The sequence below is a fragment of the Anopheles nili genome, chromosome X, assembly GCF_943737925.1.
Source record: "Anopheles nili chromosome X, idAnoNiliSN_F5_01, whole genome shotgun sequence".
NCBI classification, from domain to species: Eukaryota; Metazoa; Arthropoda; class Insecta; order Diptera; family Culicidae; genus Anopheles; species Anopheles nili.
This window is the reverse complement of record NC_071293.1, coordinates 11,804,275-11,815,199: the sequence shown is the minus strand read 5'-3', so window position 1 is coordinate 11,815,199 and position 10,925 is coordinate 11,804,275. Positions and strand designations below refer to the sequence as shown.

The 10,925-nt window shown below is 52.0% G+C and overlaps 1 protein-coding gene and 1 pseudogene across 1 annotated transcript; both read right to left on the bottom strand.

Moving 5' to 3' along the window:
* Positions 1-754: 754 nt before the first annotated feature.
* On the bottom strand, positions 755-5,360 carry LOC128728979 (irregular chiasm C-roughest protein-like). The gene is made up of 8 exons (XM_053822629.1): positions 5,166-5,360; positions 4,934-5,099; positions 4,339-4,868; positions 3,620-4,280; positions 3,308-3,447; positions 2,763-2,992; positions 2,334-2,686; positions 755-1,239 (listed from the first exon to the last, which is right to left on the bottom strand). Exons 1-8 carry the CDS (start codon positions 5,358-5,360, stop codon positions 755-757), a joined length of 2,760 nt encoding a protein of 919 aa, XP_053678604.1.
* Positions 5,361-5,485: 125 nt separating this feature from the next.
* Positions 5,486-10,925, bottom strand: part of LOC128728978 (uncharacterized) — a 185,436-nt pseudogene continuing 179,996 nt past the window's right edge.

Below are 10,925 nucleotides of genomic sequence, written 5' to 3'. Positions count from 1 at the left end.
TGAACAGCTTGAAAACCGGAATAAGACCGCACGTCATGTGGTCATTCCAGGGAGGTTATGGTTGCATGATATGACGAGGACATCGTTGCGCAGAAACGGACACAGAAGCGACGGCAATCATATTACACTAGCTCGATAGACTGTGTTTGTGTGTGTGTTTGTTTGTTTGTGTGAGAGAGAGAGATTGGCTGGGTTCAAGCGCTTACGAGATAACGATAGTATTTTGACTATATATTAACAATTCCACCTACCAGACCACGATCGTCGTCGGTAATTAATGCTAGAGTTTTTCTCGGTAAATCAGGCTACATCTTATCAGCGTGTTGGATATGTGTTGGGTTGCACGAGATTAGAAAGTCCGGTGCAAGTTGGTTCCGCGACGATCCATTTCAGGATGACGATCGCAGACCAACTTGTCACCTCGAGGCTATCGTCGAGCGCTAGGTGAGCTCAGGTGATAGAACCAAGTGTAGCGGAACTTCAGAGTTGCGACTCCACCAGACGCGTTGTTCTGGACATGCCAAGCCCTTTCGCCCTTGCTCACCATACACGCGACGATGCCGTAGCATAACAGTGCGCTTCATTTCGATGAGGTGTCGATCAGTAAGTAAAGCTCAGTTCTTAGTTTATACGAGGATTAGCTACCCTACTATCAGGAGATGGGGATTGTGTTAAAACTGAATTGACAAGTATCTACGCGCCAGATCCGAGGCCTTCATATGTCATTCACGAGACAGCCACCTGGGACACGGATCTACACGTGGGTCGCCAGTACGCCCGGTTTAATTGCGCTGCTCGATGGAAGAATAAATTGACCCGGAGGGCTGTTGGGTTGCTGTTGTTGCGTCTGTGACTGTGCTGCCGTCGAGTTGACACCCGATACAGTGACTCCTGTTCCCGCGATGGAAGGACCTTGCGAGAGTTGCGAGCTGGCGAGAGAGAGCGAACCAGACTGCGTCGAGCTGGGACTGCTTGAACCGGTCGCCATCAAGCCGGAGTTGGTGCCACTGCTCGCCAGGCTGCCGGATGTTCCACCTGGACCGGGGTTAAGTCCGAGCCCGAGTAAGCAGTTTTGGTTTCGAGTGGCGCTGTACGGTGGTGGAGCTGGTGTGGCTGCTGGATTGGCCGTCGCAGGTGGTGGTAGCTGCATCGGGCTGTTGCTTCCACGACCGTGCAACGTGCCGTAGTTGGCACCGAATCTTGTGTCCAGCCCGATATGGCACCCTAGCATGGGATGATCTGCGTTGGAATATACGGAAAGGGTGGTTTAGTGAGGAGATCTTGCAGGTGCAGTGAAGGATATAAGGATAGACATCGTCATATAATTAAGAGTGACTTTAATAAATGTGTAAATTGATCGTGATATCGAATGCTTTCGAAGTGTTCCACACACCAGCGGCATCTATTGTCATTCCTGATGCCACATGCAATGATAGGCAGACTTAACGATTCGTTGACCTATTTCTGGTTCCACCGATTGTACACACCAATGAATAACCACGATGATGTTCACGGATCCGCGAGACATTAGGGCACCATTGCCTTGCGAGTGGCAAGTAGTGGATTAGGCTCAATTAACGAAGTCTGCGCTCCATTGCATGCACCTGACAGCTGTCATTCGCGTTCACGTTGTCGAGTGTCAACGGTCCTGCCTAATGTTCTAATTCAATTAACAAACTCGCTTGCACCATCGATCAATTACATCTCACCATACGGCTTCAATCCTCTAACCCACGCCTGAAAATGGGCTCCAAAATGACACGACACCGGCGAAAAAGGTTCGCCATAGAAGCAAAAGTGCGCATTTGCAAGCGAGCTGCATTCCGCGTTGATTCCCACACCGTGCTCGCAAGAGTGCGGGCAAAAGAAGCAAGTTACTACGTTCGACAAACGTTTCTGACAAACAAACCGCTGCACTTGAGCGTTCGAGCGGTGGAGGAATGTTTTCTTAAACTGTAAAAACTAATCACAAACTGCGTTAGTGGCAATATGCCGGCCACATCTCCCAGCCAGCAGCCGTTGGGTGAGTATATTTATTTGTCTATGCATTCTTGGGCAGTTTCGAAGCTGGGCTAGCTTTTCCCCCGGGTGTGGAGCAAACTTTCGCCCGTTTCGCTCGTTCCGGGCGGGGAAGTTTTCGTTCGGGCGAACTTCCGCCCGCCGGCGGCTAACATTTGGGGCAATAAATTGAAGACAAACACAAATCTATTAGTTTGCCCTGCGGTTCTAGCTCCGGTTCCGCGCTCGAGGCGGCCCTGCTTGACCGAACCCTGTGCCGGAAACTTTCCACCCCAGCGACCTGTTAGTAGTTTTCCCCCGCCGGCTACACTCACTCATTAACCCGTTCGGGATGGAGGACACGCTGCTCTGGATGCTCGGTAGTCCACCATCCGGGCCCGGTGTGCGCTTCCGGGACAGCGTCATCGTGCCGGTTGGAAGCTGCCCGTTCGGGGGTTTTGTAGACGCCATCGGAGGTTTCCCGGTTAGGGCGGTGCCGATACTGCTGCTGCTGCTGCTCGCCTTAAACTGCATCAGGTGTTGCGTGGGTGGGCTGTAATCGCGAGCGTAGTTGACGTATGGTACGTAGCCATTGTTGTTGCCACCGGGCGTCACACCGCTACCGGCTGGGCCCGATTTCTGGCACTGCAGGTGGCTTAGTGAGTCCGAAAAATCGCCTGAGTAACGGCTGTGGAGGTGAAAACACAAGAAACACCGTGGTGTTTAGAGTAGCAAGTTGGATTCTACCAGATCGGCTGACTTACCTGTAATCGGTTGTGTCGCTTTTGAGGGCAGTCAAGGACGAACTGATGGCACCAGCACCGACGGGTGTGGCAGTAGTCGAGCGCACGTTTAGCGCGATGTTGGTGGTGATGGTGTCCCGTGGGTGTTCACTCTCCAGTCTATCGTCAGTTCGGTCTATTTTATGGTCGCTGCTGCCACCACCGGTTCCACAGCCACCATGCTCACCACAATCCTTCCCTGGCACGTCATACTGCCGCAAGGACACGATCGCAAACATACGCACGCACACACACGTAAGAAACACGTAACGAGAACGATTAATGTCACCGGAAAGGCACGCCCGCAACCGATCGCTCCAACGTCAAACGTCAGGCAACCGGCTCCGTCAACGGAAACAATCACAAACCAAAGCAACCGAACGAAAAGACAGATTTAAATTCAGAGAGAAAGAGAGAGAGAGAGAGAGAGAGAGAGGAAAAGAGAGAGAGAGAAAGAGAAATGGGGAAGAAAAGGAGATATGGCAGCTGACAACGCCAGCGGCGCGAAATCACGCACGGATACGAACCTTCGGGATGACGTCGGCGGGTGGAAGGTGCTTCTTTTTGCTACGGCGACTACACAAGCATATGCCAATTACAATGACAATGATTAAAAACGTGATCCCTCCGAGGGAGCCCAAAACGATAACCGGTAAGAGATTTTGTTCTGTGTGGCAGGTACGCAAAAGAGGGAAGAAATCGAACGGTAGAAAGAAGTGGTGTTCGAGTTAGTGCATGTGAGCTCGGACCCGGTGGGTTACGGGGCAGGCGGTCTAGCAGGTAGCAGGTGTCAGCAAACCAGAGTAGAGAGAGAGAGAGAGAGAGGTTAGGTGGCTTACCCTTGGACACGAACTCTATCTCCAGGAAGTCGACACCGTAGTCATTGACAACCGTGCAGTTGTACCGGCCAAAGTGCTCCCGCAGGCAGTGATGGATGACGAGCGTAGAGCGGACTCCATTCGGCATCGGGCTGTCCAATGTTCGGTACTCTGCGGCACTCGGTTCTGTACTGACGTTAATCTCACGTCCATTAAACGACCACAAGACGTGGCGCGGTTTTGGGATTGAAAGGGCAACACACTCGAGCTGAGCGCTGTCATGCACCGCACCGTACTGCTGGCGAGGAGAACTGATAGTCGGTGGTCCTCGCAGGTATACCGTGGCATCAGCTTCCACCTCTGGAAAGCCCTGCACGCTCGCTTTGCAGTAGTACCGACCGGCTGTGGCTGGTGTCACGACTAGTGTCACGTTTGCCGCACTTGAAACGACCTGATCTGTGGGCTCGTGGATCCAGAGGACGTCAGGAGTTGGGTTACCGTCGACGTCACAACCGAGGGTGATGGTCGCTTCAGGATCCGTTTCAACCGACTGCGGCAAAGTCCGGAAGCTCGGTCCATAGCTGATGTCAAGTGTCTCGCTTTCATCACTGCGACCTACTGCGTTGCGGACCTCGCACCTGACCGTAGTGCCGTGGTATTTCCGCGAAACATTGGCGATAAGCTGTGGAGTAGGATCTCTTTATGTGAAGTTGTTCAGGAAGGATGTGAAGCGTACTCACCAGCTCAGATGCATGGTTGCCGTCGGAAAGTTCATCACCAACGAACCATCGGAAGGTTACGTCTGGTGGGTTGGCATCCGCGCGACAGGAAAGTCGCACCTCTGTACCCTCGAGAATGCGACCTCCATTCAGCGCACCTCCTATCACAGCGATCTTTACCTTCGGTGCGTACTTCACCTCCAGCTTCAACCGAACGGACCTGTATGTCCGATCAGCCGTATTCTGCGCCTGGCAGGTGAACGTGGTGTTGTGGTGTTCCTTCTTAGGGGTCAACTTCAGAATTGACTTTGCGGTGTATCGTCGCGCATCCCGTAGTGGTTCCTTCATGTACTCGATGCCTTTCGTTAGGACGTTGCCGAGTCCATCAATCCACGTGATCTCTGCTGCCGGTTTCCCTCCCACCGACACGCACTCCAGCTCTATCTCACGATCCTCCGTCGTGACCATGAAGTCACCCTGTACAATCTTGGGAGCTTCTGGAGGTACCAGCACCGTGAGCTTGGCGAACCTTGACCGAATCCCGGGCGTGCCTGTACAGGAGCAGATAAGTGTCCGTCAAAACGTAGAACCCAAGCGCACCCTAGCCAAAACCTACCGCCTTTGCCGGGACCAACTTGACACTGATACTTGGCGTCATCGTCCAGCATGACCGGTGAAATGTCCAGCGAAAAGTCGCCCTCCTCATCGCTCCCAACCATTGTGTATCGCTCGAACCCGCTCAGGTTCCGGTGTGTTCCGAGCCCGAAGTCATCCTTAGTCCACTGCGCCCAGAAAAAGTGACATTAAGGACCTCCTCAGAGTACAGCACTCCAGAGAGCTCCACCTACCTGTAGTTGGCCGGATTTATTGACAACCCGGCACGGAAGCGTCACTCGCGACCCAACAATGGCCGTCTGATCCTGCGGTTCCATCGCGAACCGCTGCTCGATCTGTCGCTCCCCGCTCCCCACACCCTGCTTGGCCCCACTCGCTCCAGCTCGCAGCAGCAGGAACAGGAAGAAGATCGGGTACGCCAGCTCCATACTACGGTTGCCTGCTGGTTGATTGTTTGTACGGTTTCGCCTCACAGGCTCAGCCGACCGTACTTCGCGCTCGTGCCGCTTGGGTGCGCTCGTGTGCTCGACTACTCCAGCAGCCTGCTGTCATCTTACACCTCCGCACCAACCTCGCGGTGCCGCATCTTCCGGAGCGCGATCTGGAACGAGGAGTAGAACGCTCGCATATGAGGCTCGGGTTTCGAGCAGGCAAAAGCATCCCCGATTGAGCATTGGTGGTGTATGTGTTTGTACGAGCGAATGTGGAGGAGGTGAGGCACCCTACCTGCACCGTGACACTGCAGGAAAAACTGGCACTTCGCACGCCACGCTCGAATAAACCCCTGCCGATGAGGTGTTGTTATGCCGACTCGACGCTTCGACTTTGCCGGCTATGAATATTTCAACCCGCAACCGCATCGATTGCGTTCGATTTCACTGCGCTCTTGTGAGGAGTGTCGGTGGGGGGGGGGGGGGGGGTAGATGGTGGAGCCCGCGGAATCCCACCTCTCCAAAACCTGCAGTACCTTTAGCTCGCCCAACCCGATGGTGTGTTATTCCGTGCGGTGCAAGAAATTAAATAAATATTAGTCTCTCTAACCGGGTTTTCCCGGTTCGGAAATTTCATGCTCTCTTAAATCACAAACCACCCCCACCCGGACCCAGCCCACTCCACTTGGGTCACCAACCGGAAGGTCGTGCGCACCACCAGAATGGCGGATTTCATCCCCCTATACTTCGGTGGGAAATGCCCTCCAATGGGGGTTTGGGGATGGATTTTTACCGCTTCGCCTTTGCCACCGCGTTCCGAATACGAATGGGCTAGAGGGGGGAAAGAGGAAAAAAAGGGGAGAGAGATGGAGGGGGGGGGAGAGTGATAGGGGAAGGAAAGGACACATTTGCATGTGTGATGTCACCGACGTTATTATCCGAAGAGCGTTACTCGGTTTTGCGTTATTCCACTTCCACGCTCCAACCCATCGGACGTGGTTGTGGAGTTCTTTTATTTTTTTATTTTTTTTTTCCCGCAATTCCCAGCACTATGAAGAAGCGCACCCCAGACGAGGGTGGGTCCGCGTCGAGGAGAGGAAGCAAAAATACGGCACGTTTTTATGGCGGGCAAGAGCAGGGATACCATATATCCTGCTTGCGCACCATTTACCGTGGTTGCAACCGGTCGGTAGCTCGCTTCTTTTATAGGATCAAAAGGACGCGATGCCACGCCACTGACACCACACCACAGGGTGACGTCTTTGCGCCAGTCGGTGTCAGGTTCGAGCGTCGCGGGCGACTCCAATGGTATTCCGTTTTAAATGGGAAGGAGGAGTTCGCCCATCGCCTCGCCAGGAGCGTTTTGAGTTGGTGCAGATTCTCGCTCAACTGCTGGTGTGGAGTCGGGCATGGAGTCGGTAGCTAGCAAAACGTAATTTGCATTGCTTCAATAATATATCATCACAATGTAAGGCGGGAAGCAAATGGCAAATTAATGATCTGAACGCCGCAGGATGCGGTACTGAGGTTCTGTCTAATTAGCTGACGCTTTTTCACCTTTTTCATAATGTTGTATTAAGTTTGCCTTATGGGAATTTTAGAACACGAATTCATGATGTCGAACAGGAAGTGAAACTTATGATGTCCCATTTCCTGCTCAGATACATATTCTTGTATGACAGATGCTCTGAATTTGAGATTTTCAACCATTTTACCATAGATCATGTGACAGGCGGTCAGCCAAAGTGTAGAATGGATAGAATCTCCATGGAACCAGTGAGGAATCTCGACTTCCACGATTCCAAGCGATATCCCAACAGCTCGGACCAGTGGTGCCATTTCATAGTTCGCAATTTGCTCACCAAATCGGGCAACTCCCAGGATCCAAAGCAATTGCTGTCTCTGGAACGTCTCGTGCGGTGCCATAACGTATGCAGACGACCCGACGACGCGTTCTGGCGGCGAGACAAATGGCGGAAACAAGACGTATGCTACGGACTGAAGCGAAAAATTGCTCCTCACAACTGTGCGCCGATTTCGCTAGCAGGTCTTGGGATTTTTTTCTTCTTCCATGCTCCAACTCCTGCCACTAGACCCATCGGGTGGACGAGGATTATGTGGGCGAGGGTTTTGTTGATGGTAATGTCAATTCTTGGTCCTGGTGCAGCCATTGAATCCAGTGTGTGTGTTCGCCGGGCGTGCTAATAGGGTCGGCCTGTGAGCAGGCAAGTCTCGCAGGTCCTGAATATTCCATAAGTTTTATACGGTACTATAAACGACCCGCTTAACTTGTCAGCCTTGCCGGTCGAGGCTCGTGGCTGCTTATCGCTGGATCCGAGGGCCTCGCGTATCTACCTCTACCTTGGGGCTCGGGGCTCGATTACATGTCAAACCCGCCTGCCAACCGCGCTGCAAGCAGGCTCCCAGAGCAATTGCGAGACGAGCACCGGGCTCGAGAGCCCGCGCGGAAATAAAACGAGCACCGAGCCCGGTGATAAGGGGGTAGAGAGGTTGGTGCCGGGGAAAAGTTGTCCCGAAACCGAAACGGTGCCAAGATAAAGAAGCAACCAGGGTTCGAGCCATCGGGAAGGTGGAGGGAAACACGAAAAGGAAACGGTAAGAAAAGAAAACGCACGGCAAACCGAGCGACCGAAGAAACCGGCACCGGGCATGTAAACGGGCGGCGAGAAACTAACGGCACGAGCCCGCCTCATGTCGCAAGAAATAATGTGCCGTAAACGTGTATTTTCAAACCCATAAATAAGTTCTAACGAGCCACCTGGGACTCATAAGCGTCTTTGGAATTATTATTATTTTTATCACCGGGCTTTCCCGGGGTTTTCCCGGGGAAAAGCGCTCCGCGGGCTCGTGTGAGCATTTTTATTGGAGCTGAAGCGGCCCCGGGTCAAGGCGCAGGAGCTCCCGTTCGGTTGGCTGATGCCAAATTCATAAGCCACCTAAGGTAAGGGCTGGCGTGCGCGTAATCATCGCGATCCTGGAGATCCTTCGCGACGTGCGACGCGTGACAAGGCCGCCATCTTTAATTCCAGACGCCACGCGTGCCTGAGTTATTGAGCTGCTTAAGCGTGGCTCGGGTTATTAGCAAATATTTGAGCAGATGACGACGATGCTGGCGGTGATGGTGACGATGATGATGATGATGCGGCTGGGGTGGGTGGGGTGTGGGAAAACTCCAACCCGGAAAAGCCCCGGAAAAGGGCATCCAGTGGTTCGCCATTCTACGCTTGCCTCCTTGGCGTACTTTGATCGTCGCGGTTTTTCGGCCTCATTCCAATCGAGCGTGGGATTTCGCAAGAATTATCTACCCCCGGCTCGCAAACTTCGCTTACTTTTTCCTCGCATCCCCCTTCACCCGCCGCATTCCTATTCGCCCCTCGCGGAAAACCGCGCCCGTGCCTTCGCGAATCCGCAGCTAATCTGCATGTCGCCGAGAGATTGCGCGAAAAGCCATTAAGCGTTTTGTTTATTTCATTAGGAGCGCGCGTCGCGGCTGGCCCTTCGTCCTTTTCGTCCCTTTTTTGGCGCTCGCACATCCCATCTCTTCCTTTCCAAACTTCTCCTCCAATTGCGGATGGCGACAAATCACAACTCCAGCTCAGGGATCGGAAGCACTCGTAAGAAGAACGGATGCTGCGAAAAAGGCACCGAAAAAAAAAAAGATAAACGTGAAAAACATCTCCCCACCAAAAACGGGAGAAAAAGAAAAACACAAACGATGTTCTCACTCAGTTTTCGGAGATTAAACACACATTATTTAGTCATCATGTTCTGTTGCCGTGGAGCACAGGCAACTAAACAAATCACTCGCAGAACGCCGCCACAGGGTGGCGAGTTTTTATGACGAATGTTTCTTTTTTTTTTAATTTTCCACCACATCCTTGTAGGGTGGAAAAGTCTGTCCCAACGACGATGCCGGTACGCATACGGGTCTAAGGTTCAGTGCCAGGGAAACTCTATTTTCACCTCGTGGCACGCCAGATGGCTTGCATTTGCAGGCGTTCCGGTTCGAACAAGGACGAACAATTTTTATTCACGCCTGCCGAAAAATGAAATAAAATAAAAATGGCCCAAAACGCAATGGCCGTTCGCTTTGTCCTTTCAGTGGCGTGCCACCTACGGGGGAAAAAAAACCCGGCGTGTGGCCGAGGAAAATGGTAGAAGCAAAAGAGAATACTTTTAGATTTTGCCTTATCATCTCTGGGCTAATGTTCGTGTACTTTTTTTCCCTCTTATTCTGCGCGTGTGTTACCGCCCTGTTTTGGGGAAGGAATAATCAATCATTTTTATGCTAAGGACCGTGCGACAATGGCACGCGGAATGAATGGGCCTGTGTAGGTGGTGGCGGTGGTTAAAAAAGGACCACCCGATAGGGCTTCGGGTGTTCGCTGTCAACGGCCGCACAGGGTGACTCGAGTCTCCGCTGGGAGCCTTGGATTTATTTATAATTCATTCAAGCCACCGATCGCTCCAGTAACCGGTAGCTTATGTTGGGTGAAAGCGAGAGAGCATATTGGAGGCAAGGTGAAAACGAAAAAAAAACAAGGAAAAATCCCACCCCAAAAAAGGGGGAGGCTTCAAATTGAAAGAGCACTGGCACAAACCGGGCAATGGCAATATTTATGGTCGAAATAGCTCCAATCTTTTTTAATGCGATCGCCGGTAATTGCTTTCGGTGATGCCGGCGGTTCATTTGCGCTCCCTTGTTTTGTGACTGTGTGTGTGTTTCTGTACTCTTACTCTCTCTCTCTCTCTCTATCGGTCTCAGTCGAGCAACTTTTCAACGGTTGGCTTGACGTGCGGTGCAGCTTCCTGTTTCGTGGCGTGGTTCGATGCTTATCGTTTGCCTCCTTTTGGGAAGGCGATGATTGCGAAGCGATGGTACACGCGAGGGAATTTATCGGACGATTATCGGATGGGAGGACTCTCGTTCCCCCTGTTTAGCTTCTTTTTTTATTGTTGGTGAATTAGAAATTGCTTGTTTGGAAACGTGGTGACGGCAGGCCGTGATTCAGTCTCGGTGAAGGTCACCCGATCGCAAGTAAGAGGATTGTTTTCCGGGTTTTTGAATAAACTAGGGACAGGATGTGCTAGTGGCCGGTTTCAAGAAGCCTTCGCAGAAGCAGGTAGTACCATAAAGTCGACATGGTCAACGAGAGATGAAAAGAAGTATTTGTAGTGCGCGTAAAAGTGCTGCATAAGTGAACCGTTTAAGTAACTATTGCTTCCACTATTAAGCGTTTCGTTAGCTACTGCTCCAGCTGTTAAGCGATTCAGTAACTACTACTCCAGCTGGGCAGATTTTTTGCTTCTGAAAGCGTAAAAAAATACCTGCAGGTGAATGCCTCGTACAATTAATACGAATCGAAACGAAACCGCACACCGGATGGAAGAAGTTTTAAGCGCACTCCGAATAAAAGGTGAAATCGCATCGACCTGGAAAACCCCGCGGATGGGGTGGCTTAGGAAATCCGTTTCTCAAACGCCTAGCTTTACGCCAGAGCCTAGCTTTCCCTTCTTAGGTTCACGTTTCGCGAAGGGAGT